This window comes from Coregonus clupeaformis, chromosome 15 (genome assembly GCF_020615455.1).
Source record: "Coregonus clupeaformis isolate EN_2021a chromosome 15, ASM2061545v1, whole genome shotgun sequence".
Classification (NCBI taxonomy): domain Eukaryota; kingdom Metazoa; phylum Chordata; class Actinopteri; order Salmoniformes; family Salmonidae; genus Coregonus; species Coregonus clupeaformis.
Window position 1 is genome coordinate 40,796,819 of NC_059206.1, and position 19,888 is coordinate 40,816,706.

Genomic DNA, 19,888 nt, shown 5'->3' on the forward strand with positions numbered 1-19,888 from the left:
CAACCAGCAGCGCAGATGCAATGAATGAGTATAGCAAAGTGTTCCAATAAGCTTGCGTTGTTATTCATATTCAGGAATATTTCACTTTCTCTGGTCATAGCAGTAACAACATGAATTGGTGCATGAGGCAGAAATAATGCAGTGCAACTTGAGTTTCGCCATCAGCTGGAAGACTGTGTCCCCTTTTCTCATTGGAGGGAGGGAGAGCGGAGGGACGGTGAGTCGGGAAAGAGGCAGCCTCACCGCTGCTCCTTCCCCTCAGACTGGCCATCAGATGCAGACCATCAGTCCAGTAAAAAAAAATAGCAAATGATTATGCTCACTCAGCTGTGCCTCACAAGTAATACAACAAATTATATATTACCAGTGTGATCATATGCCTATTTTTTTTTAAATATTATTTTTAAATGGTCTGGCAGGAAGCATGAAGCCTAATTACAGTTCATTAGGGACAGACCTCACATGGATAGACTACCTCTCTGAATCATCTCTTCTCCCTATAATCAACTGACCTGAGGTGAAACACTCCCATATAAAATAAATATTGTTTCCTTTTTGGCTAGGTGATATGAGGACGCATATCATAAAGATAGAGATGCAACATTCTCTATAACGCAGACAGCTAAATTATTGGAGCTTTAAAAGGGATATTCATGTTACTTCTAAACATCTGTTATTCATGTCACGTCTACTATTAGTAAATGCATTGCCAATTTAATCTACACAACCTGTGTACACACAATCCCAGCTGGCAGTGGCACATGCAGGGAATGCACTGAGTGGGATGGGGCCGGGAGGCTAGTGTGGCCATGGTCGCTAACCGCCTTTGCATGCAAACTGTATGCACTCGACTCATCTGTACATAAAGCTCACCTCTCTCGAGGGACAAGGACTTAGGCAGCAGAATCAAATCACTCTGCATGTGATCTGATGGGGAGAAAGTTCCTGGCATACATATTGAGTTTCAGCTCTGTGCATGCCTCCCAATGGGATGTGAAAAAACTGTTGGGCTGGGGACATGCAAAAAATAACAGGGAAAAACAGAACTGACACCCACGGATGATGACTGTCATATTTACCCTCCTCCCTGCTGGCATGAGAAATTAGGAAATGTGCTCCCCCTGGGGCCCTACACCACGACAGGATGAGGATGAGGGAGCCATCAGGATGGCTGGGTGGTTACATAACGCCAGTAACGCCAGTACCCCACAGCATTTGACTGATAGCAGTAATGCTGTCAAAGAGTGGGCCATGCCATGTTGAAGATGTGAACTAACACTAAGGGGCAGTGAGCATGAGAAGTGTGTATATGTATGAGGTGATGAGAAGGTGTGGAGACAGCCCATCAGTCCGCACAAATCCAATGGACTAGAGGGCTGTCTCCACACCTTCTCATCACCTCATACATATACACGTTTCTCATGCTCACTCCCCCTTAGTGTTAGTTCACATTTTCAACATGGCATGGCCCACTCTTTGACAGCATTACTGCTATCAGTCAAATGCTGTGGGGTACTGGCATTACTGTAACCACCCAGCCATCCTGATAGCGCCCTCATCCTCATTCCGTCCAACCTACGTTGACAATTCTCCTTCCCTATTGGCAAAGGTTACAGTGATGTACTGTACCTAGTGTGGTTTGATTTCAATCGCTTACATGCAGTGTTACATTAATCATATATTGATTCATGTGATTTACATATCAATGTTATTTAAACATTGTGACCTTTAAGTGGTCTCCTGTTTCCTTTTCTTTTGTTTGTTTTTTACAACCTGTTCAAATAATTGTTACAAAAATGGATGCAAAATCCAGAGAAGTCTAGATGGTTAGTAGTTAGTAGAGCAATAGAAAAATAAACCTGATATACAATTAACTTCTTTTCACTGTGGTTTGGACGTAGGCTAATGTGCTTGGTCTGCACTCTTCTGATTTAGCTTATCCTCAGCTTATAGAGATGTCAGTAAAAGCTCGTTTTAATAGCATAGATCTGTTTAATTCATTACCAAATGTAAACTTAACTCTGGAGAAAAAAGGAATATGATCTGGAGGTACATTTTTAGGTTTATTTTACACCACTAATTATGCCTAAATTCAAAGCCCCCATGGGAAACAGAGCACACTAGAATATAAAAGCGTTTCACTAAACTACAGCACGTGATTTTCCCCTAACATGGTGAAACATACTTTAAATATATTACCAAGGAACCACTCTTTTGCTTATATCAACAGAACTGGCCCAGATGTTCAAACAATACACTGAGCAATACAGAGTAAAGAATAGAATAGATGAGTGCGAGACAGAACAGCAGGAAAATAAAGTAATCAGCTGATTGCTTTTCTCACTATTCCAGTCCTGAAACAACCAGTTATAAAAATACCAAATACAAAGAAAGCAAAAGAACACCTATAAAACCTCTAGCACTATGTTGATGCACTATTATAACCACATGGGGGTTTTAATGGTCTGGATGAATAACCCAAAAGTTTATATCCTATAGATATACTCTATATCCCAGAACTTGCCATATACTGTGGCTTGAGTAAACCCAGCCAGTAAGAACTAACACAAAGTAACAATGTTCCAGTGGCAGCAAGAGTGAGACAACAGGGTGGTGATAAACATCACTGATGTATCCCTGTCACTCTGCCAAGGTAGTGATGTTGAGACAAACTCAGGTGCACCGTGCAACCTGATTTAACAGGCAGCGCAGAGGTGAAGCCAGCACAAACCCTTCTAGTACACACATGTCAGTCAGTCTGTCTCTCTGTCTGTCTGTCAGGGAATCCATTCCCGTCTCTTATCTCCTCGCTGAAGGATGGCATTTCAATGTCACCAGACGCCTCCCTCCTGAGTCCCAGCTGTCAAGCCCCCCCAGTCATTACATCCCCGGCCCCCTCCCTCCATTTTGTTCTGTCAGGGTGGATGGGGTCTGACTACAGGTGACGGCTCGGGGTGCTCCTGGGAATGTCAAGCAGCTGGGATAGAGCGGGAGGCCACGTTAGGGAGGAAGGTGAAATCAACAAGCACACAAACTGACTAAACCATGCCAATGATGGTGAACTTTTCAAGAACTGAAAAGGGGGGTGTATGGATCGAGGCATCCCTTCCATATGTATTTGGACAGTGAACAAAATATTTTTATTTGGCTCTATAATCCAGCATTTTGGATTAGAGATCAAATAAAGATCTGAAGGAATGTCACCATCTTTGGGGGTATTTTCATACATATCTTTTTTACCGTTTAGAAATGAAATAACTTTTTGCATTTAGTCCCCCAAAGATGGTGGGTATTAAAAAGTATTCAAAAGTTCAGTATTTGGTCCCATATTAATTGCAGGCAATGACTACATCAAGCTTGTGACTCTACAAAACGGTTGGATGCATTGGCAGTTTATTTTGTTTGTGTTCTGGCTCATATGATACACTTTCAATACCTTTGGATAAATAGAAGCATTAAGCTGTCAGTTAAGCCAAATCATATGAAGGCATTTTGATCTCCTTCCCAACCTACCCTGGTTAAGAAATGACCGTATTGATATATTAATTAATATGTATGCAGGCACCATTTCCGACTTAGCTGTAAGGCAACGTCTGAAACCAGGAAAGACAATGCCATTCTAATGTTCACACTCAGGGCACAACCGCAACAGATGTTTATCATACCACAGATTTCCAGATCAGACTGCACTCTGCATTTCAGACCATGCCTGCCACAATTATAACTGAGTGAGCTCTGACATGAAAGCTGTGAAAGGGGGAGGGAAGCTTGTTCACTCAGTCAATTCTAACCATTAGAATAGAATGCACAGGCAGGTGCCAGGGCATGGTGGGGAACATAATATTGGTAAACCTATACGAGGCTGGGTAGCACAGGTAACCGTGACAATCTCTTTTTAATCAGGAGCTCATGAGAGCGAGAGAAACTATGCCTATTGAGAAAAAAAATGGTGTGTGCGTGTGTGACTTCACAGAGAGAGACAGAGCGAGAGAGAGTGAAAGAGATAAAGCAACAGAGTGGAACGGAAGGAAGCGGAAAACCCCACTGTGAACAGACCACATCAGTCACTTTTTTCCTTCCTGTATATGTCAAAGAAAAAAAAAAAAGCCCAGACTGAGGCCAACCTGTTATTGTGTGGACTCTAATCCGGCCAGTCTAAAATACATAATCAAAACCTCAAACAAATACAGGTAATACTTTTCTAACAAAAATGAGACTTTTGTTTCAAAGGGATGGTTGATTTTTTAATCTGCACTACATGACCAAAAGTGTGCGGACACCTGCTCGTCTAACATCTCATTCCAAAATCATGGGCATTAATATGGAGTTGGTCCCCCCTTTGCTGCTATAACAGCCTCCACTCTTCTGGGAAGGCTTTCCACTAGATGTTGGAACATTGCTGCGGAGACTTGCTTCCATTCAGCCACAAGAGCATTAGTGAGGTCGGGCACTGATAATAATATAATAATATGCCATTTAGCAGACGCTTTTATCCAAAGCGACTTACAGTCATGCGTGCATAATTTTTTGTGTGTATGTGTGGTCCCGGGGATCGAACCCACTACCTTGGCGTTACAAGCGCCGTGCTCTACCAGCTGAGCTACAGAGGACCTGATGTTGGGCGATTAAGCCTGGCTCGCAGTCGGCGTTCCAATTCATCCCAAAGGTGTTCGATGGGGTTGAGGTCAGGGCTCTGTGCAGGCCAGTCAAGTTCTTCCACACCAATCTCGACAAACCATTTCTGTATGGACCTCGCTTTGTGCACAGGGTCATTGTCATGTTGAAACAGTAAAGGGCCTTCCCCAAACTGTTGCCACAAAGTTGGAAGCACAGATTTCCCTTCACTGGAACTAAGGGGCCTAGCCCGAACCATGAAAAACAGCCCCAGACCATTATTCCTCCTCCACCAAACTTTACAGTTGGCACTATGCATTGGGGCAGGTAGCGTTCTCCTGGCATCCACCAAACCCAGATTCGTCCGATGGACTACCAGATGGTGAAGCATGATTAATCACTCCAGAGAATGCGTTTCCACTGCTCCAGAGTCCAATGGCGGCAAGCTTTACACCACTCCAGCCGACGCTTGGCATTACGCATGGTGATCTTAGGCTTGTGTGCGGCTGCTCAGCCATGGAAACCCATTTCATGAAGCTCCCGACGAACAGTTATTGTGCTGACGTTGCTTCCAGAGGCAGTTTGAACTCAGTAGTGAGTGTTGCAACCAAGGACAGTCGATTTTTACGCAACGCACTTCAGCACTCGGCAGTCGCGTTCTGTCAGCTTGTGTGGCCTACTTCACGGCTGAGCCGTTGTTGCTCCTAGACGTTTCCACTTCACAATAACAGCACTTAGGCAGAAATTTGACAAACTGACTTGTTGGAAAGGTGTCATCCTATGACGGTGCCACATTGAAAGTCACTGAGCTCTTCAATAAGGCCATTCTACTGCCAATGTTTGTCTATGGAGATTGCAATGGCTGTGTGCTCGATTTTACACACCTGTCAGCAACGGGTGTGGCTGAAATAGCCGAATCCACTAATTTGAAGCGGTGTCCACATACTTTTGTATAGATAGTGTATTTTACATTGACCTTGGCTGATCGATCCAGACAGTTTTTAAAGGGATACTTCGGACGATGCCTTTTATCTACTTCCCCAGATTCAGATGAACTCGTGGATACCATTTTTATGTCTCAGTGTCCAGTATGAAGGAAGTTAGAGGTTGTTTTGCGAGCCAATGCTAACTAGCGTTAGCACAATGACTGGAAGTATATGGGTATACGCATTTACTTCCAGTCATTGGGCTGACGCTAGTTAGCAATTGTGCTAGCGCTAGTTAGCAACTTCCTTCAAACTACACGCAGAGACATAAAAATGGTATCTAGGAGTTCATCTGACTCTGGGCAAGTAGATAAAGGGCCTCATTGCCAATATCCCGAAGTATTCCTTTAAAACCTGTCTGGATCGATCAGCCAAGGTCAATGTCAAATACACTATATATACAAAAGTATGTGATATGCACTATATACAAATGTAACTAGATATGCACTTAAAAACCTGTCTGAATCGATCGACAACAGCCAATGTAAGTGGGAAAACGTGTGGGGGGTAAGAGAACCACGGCTTTAAGGCATCGTTTGGGGTTGGTGGGGACAGTGAACATGTGTAATACTGAAATTGACATACAGTGCCTTCAGAAAGTATTCACACCCCTTAACTTTTTCCAAATGTTGTTGCGTTACAGCCTGAATTTAAAATGGATTAAAATGAGATTTTTGGTCACTGGCCTACACACAATACCCCATAATGTCAAAGTGGGATTATGTTTTTAGACATTTTTAGAAATTAATTTAAAATTAAAAGCTGAAATGTCTTGAGTCAATAAGTATTCAACCCCTTTGTTATGGCAAGCCTAAATAAGTCCAGGAGTAAACAAATTTGCCTAACAAGTCACATAATAAGTTGCATGGACTCTGTGTGCAATTATAGTGTTTAACATTATTTTTTTATGACTACCTCATCTCTGTACCCAACACATACAATTATCTGTAAGTTCGCTCAGTGGAGCAGTGAATTTAAAACACAGATTCAACCACAAAGACCCGGGAGGTTTTCCAATGCCGACATTGAATATTCCTTTGAGCATGGTGAAGTTATTCATTACACTTTGGATGGTGTATCAATACACCCAGTCACTACAAAGATACAGGCATCCTTCCTAACTCCGTTGCCAGAGAAGAAGGAAACCGTTTAGGGATTTCACCATGAGGCCAATGATGACTTTAAAACAGTTACAGAGTTTAATGGCTGTGATAGGAGAAAACTGAGGATGGATCAACAACATTGTAGTTACTCCACAATACTAACCTAATTGACAGAGTGAAAGGAAGCCTGTACAGGAAAAAAATATTCCAAAACAAGGCACTAAAGTAAAACTGCAAAAAGTATGGCAAAGCAATTAACTTTTTGTCCTGAGTACAAAGTGTTATGTTTGGGACAAATCCAATGCAACACATTGCTGAGTACCACTCTCCATATTTTCAAGCATAGTGTTGGCTGAATCATGTTATGGGTATGCTTGTAATCGTTAAGGACTGGTGAGTTTTTCAGAATAAAAAATAAACGGAATGGAGCACATGCAAAATCCTAGAGGAAAACCTGGTTCAGTCTGCTTTCCACCAGATACTGGGAGATGAATTCACCTTTCAGCAGGACAATAACCTAAAACACAAAGCCAAATCTAGACTGGTGTTGCTTACCAAGAAGACAGTGAATGTTCCTGAGTGGCCGAGTTACAGTTTTGACTTAAATCTACTTGAAAATCTATGGCAAGACCTGAAAATGGTTGTCTAGCAATGATCAACAACCAATTTGACAGAGCTTGAAGTATTTTGAAAATAATAAATGGGCAAGTGTTGCACAATCCAGGTGTGGAAAGACTCACAGCTGTAATCGCTGTCAAAGGTGCTTCTACAAAGTATTGACTTAGGGGTGTGAATAATGACAGTATGTAAATGAGATATTTCTGTATTTAATTTTCAATAAATGTGCAAAAATGTCTGAAAACATATTTTCAGTTGGGTGAGAGAAAAATATATTTAATCCATTTTGAATTCAGGCACTGTAAAATCCATACCATTAACATGCATGACCATTAATATACATTGAGGTTTTCATTAATCATAGAGAGTTCAATGCATTCTTATGACAGCCACAGGAACCTGCTTGATTGCCTTACTAATAGCATATTGTAATTCCTGCAGCCATGTAAGAAATAATGAAAAAAGACACAAGGCATAAGGTAGACTCCCTACCGTATCTATGCGTCCTTAGCTATTGTGATGGTAAGATTGTGTAACCACGAATGCTACCAGGTCACCTATTACATAACATCTGACCTATAGACAACAATCAACGAAGCAACATTGCAAAACGTACTGCACAGTCATTCATATCTCAAGGGCAAGCTTCTTATCTATAACAACACAGTCCCTCTCCCATCGTCATCCCTCCTATGGCTGTACCCCATCGCACTCAAACTGCAGCACAACTTCTGCATACGATGGCAACAATGGCAGAGGATAATTGGCTGGCACAGGGAAGGTTTCTCTGAAGTTTAATGGCACTTGGCGGCCCCAGCAAGAGGCTCTTAGGTGGAGGAGCTTTGGGATGGGCCCAACAAAACCCCTGCATGTCTCAACTCTGCAGCAAGGCGCCAGGAAGGTGCAAAAAGCAATTTGACGCAAGCTAACAACATAGGAGCTTTGGGGGAGATGCCTGGGAATGGGAGAAAATTGGAAATGCAGCAGAGTAAGAATGGAGTGATAGGGTGGGGGGCTGGGGGCAGGAGAGCAGTTGTTATTGGTTTGAAAAGCTGGTTGACATGAGGGAGGGGAGAGAGGCAGTTGTTTGGTAGTGTCATGGTGAAAGAGGAAGGATGGCGGCACAGCAGGGGGATTCTTGAGGAGGAGAGGCTGGAGGAAGAGAGAGATAGTATATAGTTATAGATATAATCTATTGGAAGTATCAGAGGGGCTATTAAGGTTTATTAGTAATGGGAAGTAAAGACAAAAACATCCTGAGGCACTTCACCCACTTTGACCCACTCTCTGTCCTACCCCTGTCCAATCAGGAGGTACCACTCTGTCCTCCCCCTGTCCAATCAGGAGATACCGCTCTCTGTCCTCCCCCTGTCCAATCAGGAGATACCGCTCTCTGTCCTCCCCCTGTCCAATCAGGAGGTACCACTCTCTGTCCTCCCCCTGTCCAATCAGGAGGTACCACTCTCTGTCCTACCCCTGTCCAATCAGGAGGTACCACTCTCTGTCCTTTCCCATCCAATCAGGAGGTATCACTCTCTGTCCTCCCTCTGTCCAATCAGGAGGTAACAGACTGGCATGTTGGTGGGTGGCAGATGGCAACAAGCTGACCTTTAATGGCAGAGACACTTCACTAGTGCCTGTGAGATGTGAGCAGATCAGGCGTTGACTGAGAGAGGTGCTGCTTGACAAGCTTTCAGCCGTGAGGAAATGTTCCGCGCAGCCAAGCATGCTGCAGAGAGCGAGACACTGACACAGAGGGACAGGGAGAGCGAGACAGAGATATAGGGAGAAAAAAAGACTCAAAAAGATTGGGGGCATGAAGTGAGAGGGACAGAGAGGGACAGAGAGGGACACAGAGAGAGAGAAAGAGAGAGAGAGAGAGAGAGAGAGAGAGAGAGAGAGAGAGAGAGAGAGAGAGAGAGAGAGAGAGAGAGAGAGAGAGAGAGAGAGAGAGAGAGAGAGAGAGAGAGACCTGGAGGGAGACTGAGTAAGTCACAGTGATAGAAGCAGGGATGCCTTTTTCTGAACCAATTACAATCTGCCAATGAGGGATGTGCTCTACTCAGACAGGGCCAGTGAAGGGAAATCATTCAAAGGGCTCCGGGCTCCCGGGCTACAGAGAACCATGGTGACAGGACCCGGGACCTGGGACTGCAGTAGAGAGAGTCAGCAGTTTTAAGTTCCTCGGCATCCACATCACAGAGGACTTGACATGGACCAACAACACCACCACTCTTGTCAAGAGGACGCAACAGCGTCTCTACTTCCTGGGCGGCTGAAGAAATTCCTCTCCAAATACTACCGTTGCACCATGAAGAGCGTCCTGACTGGTTGCATCACGACCTGGTACGGGAATTGTTCCATCCACGTCCGCAAGGCCCTCCAGTGGGTGGTGAAGACGGCCCAGTACATCACTGGGACCGTGTTCCCACCCATCCAGGACATCCACTCGAAGCGGTGCCTGAGGAAGTCCGGCAGCATCATCAAGGATCCCATACACCCCAGCCTCGAGCTGTTCTCTCCCTTACAGTCGGGCAGATGGTATCGGAGCATGAGATCTGATACCAAGAGGCTGAACATTTGAACTGGACTGACCACCTGCTCTGATTCTCCGCACCTTAGCACACATGCACTCACACACCCACCCACACACACACACACATCACAACTGCTGCTACCAGACTCTTATTATGATTGCTAAATATGACAAAATGTAAAACACTTGGCCCCCAATCCCTCCTTTCTCTGATACATGTGTAAATATTGGACTATAAATTGGCCCTTCCTGTATTATACTTATGCTAAAATGTTTATTCTATTCTACTGATTTTTTTATTATTTCTTATTGTTGTTGCATTTTTGAGAAGGAACCTGCAAGCAAGCATTTCTTTGGACGGTGTATACCATGTGTGTCCCGTACATACGACTAACAAAATGTGAAACTTGAACTTGAAATGGACGGATGGCAAACAACTACCTGAGTGACGTGGAACTCACAGAGGAATGACACTTTGTGTTTAAGGTTTAAATAGCAGGAGCACTGAACTCTGTATAGGGCTGAAGAGTTTATACAGAAGAGAGGGAGAGAGAGATTGCACGCATGCGTACGTGTGTGTGTGTGTGTGTGCACGTGTACACGTGTGTGCTTTTGTCCTTGCGGAGTGGGCATGTGTGCCTGTCTGTCTGCCCCTGGCTCCTAGGGGTTCACTCAGGGTTCTCTCTTTAACCATGCTCACCACCTTTCACTAATGCAGCATGGCGTCGTGCTGTGAGCCTGACTGAGGACGAGCTAATGAAGGAGCAATGCATAAGTCAATGCGCATCTCTCTCTGGGCTCAATGCCCAGTCGATTCTAATAGGCTGTGTGAAGAGTGTGTGAAAGAGGGAAGAAATAGGCTATAAGAAACCTAATTTAGTATCATCTGACATACATCACAGTATACCTAGTATTTTTTCAAGCTACGTGTCTTCTTCACAAGGAACAGCATATAATCCGGGCAAGTTTCAGTGGAAATGTGTGTTATTAACATTTTCAACTGCAGCAGCTTTATACAGATTGTATGTATTTTTCATAACATCAATCCATCACCAGGGCAACAGCATACTTGACTGACCATAGTCAATACACAATCCTTGATTTATATCTTAAATAATGAATTTTTACCTGTTTTGCCTGAAACATAATGGATATTTTTGAAGAAAATGGAATGAGTCTGTCTTGAATCTATGACAATAACATTCTCTGAAGTTTGTTTTTAAAAGAATACTCTGTTTGCTTTATCATTTACACTACCGTTCAAGAGTTTGGGGTCACTTAGAAATGTCCTTGTTTTCGAAAGAAATTCAATTTTTTTGTCCATTAAAATAACATCAAATTGATCAGAAATACAGTGTAGACATTGTTAATGTTGTAAATGGCTATTGTAGCTGGAGCATCAGCAATTGTGGGTTCGATTACAGGCTCAAAATGGCCAGAAACTCGTCAGTCTATTCTTGTTCTGAGAAATGAAGGCTATTCCATGCGAGAAATTGCCAATAAACTGAAGATCTCATACAACGCTATGGACTACTCCCTTCACAGAACAGCGCAAACTGGCTCTAACCAGAATAGAAAGAGGAGTGGGAGGCCCCGGTGCACAACTGAGCAAGAGGACAAATACATTAGAGTGTCTAGTTTGAGAAACATACGCCTCACAGGTCCACAACTGGCAGCTTCATTAAATAATACCCGCAAACACCAGTCTCAACGTCAACAGTGAAGAGGTGACTCCAGGATGCTGACCTTCTAGGCAGAGATGCAAAGAAAAAGCCATATCTCAGACTGGCCAATAAAAATAAATGATTAAGATGGGCAGTCTGAAATATGGCTTTTTCTTTGCAACTCTGCCTAGAAGGTCAGCATCACGGAGTCGCCTCTTCACTGTTGATGTTGAGACTGGTGTTTTGCGGGTACTATTTAATGAAGCTGCCAGTTGAGGACCTGTGAGGCTCTTAAAATTGTTTAATTAAACATCCCATTCAAATGTCACACCTACTGATAAACTTCAAACTTTGATACCTTTGTTTGTTCATTATTGGACTATGAGTCGGTGCATAAACAAGGAGTTCAAATTGCTGAGTAACAACACACCGTAGTGAAAAAGGTACCGTAGGTTCTTCAGACAAATGGGCCTAACATATGGGAAGAATCTCAATTGCATACTCCTCGCTTCCTCTCTCCTTGCCTCCTTCTCGAAACCCATTCTCAAAATCCCTCCCCTCTGACCTTCTCCTCCAGTTTTGAGAAGGAGACGAGGAGAGGACGCGACGAGTATGCAATTGAGACTCTCCTATTGAAGTGTTATCTGCTGCATCATGCCACTGTTAATGGCTTCATAATGATGTCCTCTTCCTGACTGTTAATGAGACCAAGGCAATGCTTCTGATGGAGAAAAAACACAACTGCACGAAAAAGTGAGAAGTGATATCAAGGAAATAGAATAGGGATAGATGGGGTGGAAGATGTTGCTACTAATTAATTATTGAATGTAAACATATCCAACTTCAGGTTCATTGTTCATGCCGATGAGTTCAAGTAGTAAATGCTCATTTGGATTATAAAAGAGCCAGCTAATGGCTTTGACTTATTGAATAAAACATGCATAGAACAAATATTTATTTTTCAGTTCTATGGAAAATATGTTTATATAGGGATACCTTGTACGGTGCATCATCAGCAAACAAAGCACAGAACATACAAAGAAATACACTAGACTTACTATACAAAATGATATATTTAAGTACAACGTCCACAAAAACCTTGAAAATAGATAACCTTTATCCTTATACAATCACAATGCATGTTCCTTTACAAAAGCACAGTAGCAGTAAATGATTAGGCTAGTCATTCTTCTAACTGCATTTGCATTCAGTCTAAGGGTTCGGAACAAACTGTTGAGAAAATATTTAATGTATATTGGCAGTGTATTGCTATTGAGAGCCATAGCACATATACAGTACCAGTCAAAAGTTTGGACACACCTACTTATTCCAGGGTTTTTCTTTATTTTAACTATTTTCTACATTGTAGAATAATAGTGAAGACATCCAAACTATGAAATAACACATATGGAATCATATAGTAACCAAAAAAGTGTTAAACAAATCAAAACATATTTTATATTTGAGATTCTTCAAAGTAGCCACTCTTTGCCTTGATGACAGCTTTGCACACTCTTGGCATTCTCTCAACCAGCTTCATGAGGTAGTCACCTGGAATGCATTTCAATTAATAGTTGTGCCTTGTTAAAAGTTAATTTGTGGAATTTATTTCCGTCTTAATGCATTTGAGCCAATCAGTTGTGTTGTGACAAGGTAGGGGTGGTATACAGAAGATAGCCCTATTTGGTAAAAGACCAAGTCCATATTATGGCAAGAACAACTCAAATAAGCAAAGAGAAACGACAGTCCATCATTAGTTAAAGACATGAAGGTCAGTCAATACAGAACATTTCAAGAACTTTGAATGTTTCTTCAAGTGCAGTCGCAAAAACTATCAAGCGCTATGATGAAACTGGCTCTCATGAGGACCGCCACAGGAAAGGAAGACCCAGAGTTACCTCTGCTGCAGAGGACAAGTTCATTAGAGTTAACTGCACCTCAGATTGCAGCCCAAATAAATACTTCACAGAGTTCAAGTAACAGACACATCTCAACATCAACTGTTCAGAGGAGACTGCGTGAATCAGGACTTCATGGTCGATTTTGCTGCAAAGAAACCACTACTAAAGGACACCAATAATAAGAAGAGACTTGCTTGGGCCAAGAAACACGAGCAATGGACATTAGACCGGTGGAAATCTGTTCTTTGGTCTGATGAGCCCAAATTTTAGATTTTTGGTTCCAACTGCCGTGTCTTTGTGAGACGCAGAGTAGGTGAATGGATGATCTCCACATGTTTGGTTCCCACCGTGAAGCATGGAGGAGGAGGTGTGATGGTGTGGGGGTGCTTTGCTGGTGACACTGTCAGGGATTTATTTAGAATTCAAGGCACACTTAACCAGCATGGCTACCACAGCATTCTGCAGCGATATGCCATTTACATTTGACATTTTAGTCATTTAGCAGACGCTCTTATCCAGAGCGCCTTACAGGAGCAATTAGGGTTAAGTGCCTTGCTCAAGGGCACAGACAGATTTTTCACCTAGTGGGCTCAGGGATTAGAACCAGCGACCTTTCGGTAATTGGCACAACGCTCTTAACCACTAAGCTACCTGCCATCCCATCTGGTTTGCACTTAGCAGGACTATCATATTTCTTCAACAGAACAATGACCTAAAACACACCTCCAGGCTGTGTAAGGGCTATTTGACCAAGAAGGAGAGTGATGGAGTGCTGCATCAGATGACCTGGCCTCCACAATCACCCGACCTCAACCCAATTGAGATGGTTTGGGATGAGTTGGACCGCAGAGTAAAGGAAAAGCAGCCAACAAGTGCTCAGCATATGTTGGAAGAATGTTGGAAAAGCATTCCTCATGAAGCTGGTTGAGAGAATGCCAAGAGTGTGCAAAGCTGTCATCAAGGCAAATAGTGGCTACTTTGAAGAATCTAAAATCTAAAATATATTTTGATTTGTTTAACACTTTTTTGGTTACTACATGATTCCATGTGTGTTATTTCATAGTTTTGATGTCTTCACTATTATTCTACAATGTAGAAAATAGTAAAAATCAAGAAAAACCCAGGAATGAGTAGGTGTGTCCAAACTTTTGACTGATACTGTATAAAACCCAAAGTGGACAAACTGACATTTTCTGGGAGTCAGTTCTGTGTACAAATGTTTGATGGAATTAAAATGGAAGGGTAAGTGGGGTGATCTGGTGTTGTAAGCTGATAACAGAGTGAGTACAGCTCAAAAGGCATTCACACCCGCGGCGCCCCTTCTCTCTCTCTATCACCAGACGTTGTGCTGGAAGGCATTCTAGGGCATAATCAACTCTTCTGACATGCTATAAATTCCCATCTCCCTCCCTGACTAGGATGACTCAGAGATCGACTGATTGAAAAAATCCCATTTAGGTTTCCATCTCCAAATTAGACACGGCAAAAAATATCTCACCGGTAATGCTCACTGATAATAACACTCATTTTATACATGGTTGGTGAAAAAACGGCCTTCACTTATCCCAGCAACAGGTGATCATTACCAGCCAAAAACTACTGCACTCCGGGTACAAAAAAATCAATAGACAGAACAAACGTTGCACAACATCAATGAGGTTAAAAATAGAGAGGAATGAGAGATTCGATTAGCTACATGTTGAGAATATGGGTAGAAAAGAAAGCAGGTCTTCTTCATAGAGCTACATCTGATGAACCCTTGTGAGTTAACCTCCTGGGGTAATATTATTGATCGTCTACTCAGAGCTCATAGTTGTACTGCAGAAGCGTTCACACTAGGCCAGGAACAAAACAACGTGAAAAAATGCATGATGCAGCCTACTTGTTCTGAACATTCTCCGTCAGTCCTCCTTCATTTTTAAGGACCTGTCATCCTGCCCTCTCAAATGCTCTCTCTTCATCACACAGAAAAATGGATAATGCGTCATAGTTCTGTCATAAGTTGAAAGTGTTGTAGCAGTGGAACAAAGTGCCAGCCCAGTGTTGGTTTGCCTTTTCTCAAAGCAATAAAAAGAGCCTCCAACTGATCCTCCGTGAGTCCAAGAGTATGAATTATGTATTTTCGTACACAGTGCCATGATGACGGGCAAGGAAGACCAAAGATTGTACCTGCCTTTTCACTGACTTGGTAACAAGTTCCATAGTATAAGCATCCCATAGAAGTAGCAGAGAGCAATCAATGTAACCACTAAGTCGTGTGAATCAGTGGTGAGAGTCCTCTTTGGTGGGTACAGCTCTGAACAACAACAGCCAATACTTTACTCAGCCCTGAGCGTCCACCAGTCAGTGTTATCCCATGGTTGAGAGTTTTGACAACTGTAAATCCATGCTGAATTGCTGATGAAGGCACACTATTTTCACCTCCTTGTTTGAAGTCTGTATAAATAAAACAAACTCTGAGATATTAGTAGAAAGCAACAGGAGAAGAAGACTGACAGATGCACAAAAACAGATAAAAAAAGATAAACACCAACACAATAAGAGCCACAGAGTAAAGCAAAATTCATAAGGTGGGAGAGACATGGGTAAACACAGCCAATCACACAGATCAATGCTCCTGTTCAGACACACAATAACAGAGATGAGAGCTCTGAGCTGACCTTAGGGATGGATGGGGCTGTCAGAACATCACAGTCTCTGGTTCGGGTTCTGAGTAGCGGCTGGTCACATGGTGATGACCCTGGAAGTGGACCGACTCTTTGAGGCCCTCCCTGGAATGGTGCATGCTGGGAGTAGACTTCAGTAGACTAACTGAGGAGAACAGGCCTAAAGCAGGAGAAGATTGGATAGGGATTAGAAAGATCCTTACATAATCTAAAGCAGGGGTGTCAATCAATCAAACTGAAGAATTTCTGAAGAACTTTATGTTTTAAAAAATACCTAAGTGTCTTCACCTTGTTCAGCCCGCTAACAATCACCAAAACGAAAGCTACACTCTTAGAAAAAAGGGTTCCAAAGGGGTTCTTCAGCTGTCCCCATAGGATAACCCTTTTTGGTTCCAGGTAGAACCCTCTGTGGAAAGGGTTGTACATGGAACCCAAAAGGGGTCTACCTGGAACCGAAAGGGTTCTACCTGGAACCAAAAAAGCTTATTCAAAGGGTTCTACTATGGGGACAGCCGAAGAACCCTTTTAGGTTCTAGATAGCACCTTTTTTTTAAGAGTGTAGACAGTCCGAAACAATCAAAAAGTCCCAAAATATTGGATAGAAATTATATTTTTTTGCGGATCTTGACAGCAAGGCAATATACCCAATTTGCCATGCAGCCTCGGTGAAGACAGAATGTGGCCCTGAGGGAAAAATGAGTTTGACATGCCTGTTCTTAAGCAACGGAGCTAGTGTTATTAAAATCTGTTCTGAACATCTTTCACTCACAGACAGAGGCATGCCAGTCTTAAAAGAACAATATAGCTCTCATACCTCTGCCTTCAAGGTTTTCTCCTGGCTGAATGGACACATCAACTGAATCCCACTCATAATTCTCATCCACTGAAGCCTTTCTCCTGAAGAAGCACACACACACACACAAGTGGAAAGTTTGTAATTGCTCAAGTTTAAAATGTTCTCATCAGCTATTCATTGTGTAACATGATGCTCAATGTCAAAGAGATAATGTAGAAAGAGAGCAATAGAGATACAAAATAAAGGGAGACTGAAGTACATACTAGCTCAAGGGACACAGACTCACCTTTTCAATGCCGCCATGTCCTGTAGGTGTGTCTCCACTGTGTTTCCCTGCATCTCCTCGGTGGACTCAGGAGAGCTGGTGAGGGTTGGGGACAGGCAGATGGACAGGCGCCCGTTTGGAGGCTCCAGACTCCCCCTGCCACTGCTCTGGCTGGCATAGCTACTGTAGCTCCCCCCTGAGTCTGGCACTCCCCGATGATACCTCCCAATCTCCACCTCATGCCCCCCATACTTCTCCTCCTTTTCCTCCTCCACTACTACCTCCTCCTGCTTTTTCTCCTCCTCCTGGGGTGGCTGAGGGGTGTGATGGGGTGCAGGCCAACTGTAACCCCTGAGCAGGGAGGGAGCTGTGGTTCTGCCTCTACAGTCTGGGGGTCTGGGGTGCTCCCTGTGGTCCCTGGGGAGAGATGTATTCTTCCTGGCCTCCATGCGCTGCACTGACCTCAGGGCCTCCTGGTAGGTGATGGGCCACCTGTAGGCGTCTGGGAAGATGGAAGCCTTCTTCCTGGGGTCGTGGGGGGGATGACTGGGGCTGGAAGGCACTGAAGGAGGGGTTGGGGGGAGCTGCTGCTGTCTCTCCAGCACCGGTTTTCTTATGCTTGGGATGTGCATATCACCCCTATATGCTTCACAGAGATGCTGTGGGGTCCTGCTGGGAGGTCGTGGGTCCTCGGGGGGAGGGGGCGGGGGAGGGGGAGGCTGGGAAGCAAGGGGGGCCTCTGTGTGGATGGGGGTCTCAGGAGCTAAGGTGCTTTCAGGTTCCCAGAAGACAGAGTCTGGGCGGAAGGAGAAGGGAGAGGAGCAGTTATCCTGGCTGAGAGAGTCAACCCAGGCGTCAGGCATCAGGAAGTTACCCTGGGATTGTCTCCTGGAGTCTAGACTCCGGCTGCGCTGGTGGTTGCGGCCGTCCCCGTTCTGAAAGCCTCCTAGACTGATAGCCTTCCTGAGCGCCGGCCTAGGAGGCTGAATGGTAACTGGGCTTCTGCTCCGAGATGACCTCCTGTGCCACCTCTCCCGCTCCTCCCTAGGTACTGGGCTGTTCCTGTGGGCTAATGGATGGCCTCTGTGGTCTTTCGTGGTTCGTGGTCCTCTGTGGTCTTTCACGGCCAATGGGGACTCATTGTTTACCTGATGGGCATGTCTCTGGTGCCTTATGGGATTTGTAGGAGGATCCACTGAGCCTTCATCCTCTGGTTCATCCACACTAATTTCTACACAGTCTGAGAGATCCACCACTGTGTGGAGAGATGACTCTTCACATGGCTGTGACCTTGCTAACTCCACTCTCCATGAACCAGGCACTTTGTTGACAGAGACATCTGGCTTAGACGTGTGTGAAACGCTGACATTAAAAAGGCATTGATTGCTCTTGCTGTTCCATTCATGTGACTCGAAGTCACCTCTCTTCAACTCCGTTGACATGTGAGTTTCATCACAAAGCCCTGTGTGTGTCTTGACCCTTGCAGTCTCTATCCCTTCCTGCCTGTCTAGTGGCTGGTGGCTCACCCTCTTAGACTGACACTCTGCTCTCTCTGACCTGAAGTGGTGTTGTGTGACAGGTGACAGAGAGGGACACTGGGTGAGTGGAGGGTCACAGTGGAGGGTCGCTGTCCTATCAGAGGGGGTCTGATGTGCTGGGACCATGCTGGTGGCTGAGGTGAGTGGGCTGGCCTCCCAGTGAATATAGGACGGGGATGAAGGGCCTTTGGCCATGCTAGAGCACCCCCTGTTGACCTGGGGGTGACTGTGATGATGGGGGTGACTGTGATGATGGGGGTGACTGTGTGGTGAAGTGTTGTCCTGAGGTTTCCATATGGGATCGCACTCTTCAGTCCCTCTCCACCTCTCCTCGTCGCTGCCTGGTCCCCCTCTCTTCCCGTCTAAAGTAGCATTACTATCTAGTGTGTACTTCCGTAGCTCTCTCTCCAGCTCCTCTCTCTCCCGGGCCAGCTTCAGACACCTGCTCAGGTTGCCGGTCTCCCTCTCATGCTCCATCTGCAGCACCAGGGTGCTGGCAGTGGCCGGCTGGACGGCCCGCTTTAGGGATGGGTATCCTGGATTGCTCTCCTCCAGGCTTGGCTGGGGGTACATGTCTGAGTTACTGTCTGAGTAGAGACTACTCTCGTCTGGATGTCCAGCACAACTGTCCTGCTCCCCATCCAGGTAGAAGCGTCCGTGGAGGGAGAGGTGTTTGGCCATGGCCCGGACCCTGGTCGTGGGGTTGGCGTCAGTTCCACCACAGGGGGGTAGGTCCACTGAGAGGACGAACGGCGGCTCCCTCCTCACGCTCTTCTCAGAGCGAAGGGACACTGACCTCTGGACCCCAGTGGATTGTGGGAAGTCTTTCTTCAGGGATCTCATGGTGTGGGAGGTGGGGACGGAGGCCTGGTCGTAGGGCTGCACAATGAAGCGACCGTCAGGGCCTCTGGAGATGAACTCTAGAGGGGAAGTGGGAGAAAAGCCTGTCCTGGGGAGGTGGTGGTGGTGTTGGGGGGCATAGTGAGGAGGAGGTGGGGGGCAGGAGAGCAGATGCTGGCGCTGGTCCTGGTATTCACTGCGGCTAGGTCTGCCGAAGGAGGAGTGGTCCGACTGGGAGGAGGAGCAGGAGGAGGGGGAGGTGGAGCCGGGATAGTGGGGGTGGCAGTCGGGAGGGAGGAGCTTCTGCTTCAGCACACTGTCTGGACTGCTAGCAAGCGACCCGCTACGAGAGAGCGAGATA

The 19,888-nt window shown here is 44.9% G+C and overlaps 1 protein-coding gene across 1 annotated transcript in view; it reads right to left on the reverse strand.

Moving 5' to 3' along the window:
* Window positions 1-14,515: 14,515 nt before the first annotated feature.
* igsf9a (immunoglobulin superfamily, member 9a) overlaps window positions 14,516-19,888 on the reverse strand; it is a 28,709-nt gene continuing 23,336 nt past the window's right edge. Inside the window, exons 19-22 of the mRNA XM_041898216.2 lie at window positions 17,171-19,870; window positions 16,903-16,985; window positions 16,083-16,248; window positions 14,516-15,858 (exon numbers count right to left, since the gene is read on the reverse strand). Of these exons, the coding sequence (XP_041754150.2) occupies window positions 16,103-16,248; window positions 16,903-16,985; window positions 17,171-19,870 (2,929 nt within the window). The 3' untranslated portion in view covers window positions 14,516-15,858; window positions 16,083-16,102. The remainder of the gene's footprint in view (window positions 15,859-16,082; window positions 16,249-16,902; window positions 16,986-17,170; window positions 19,871-19,888) is intronic.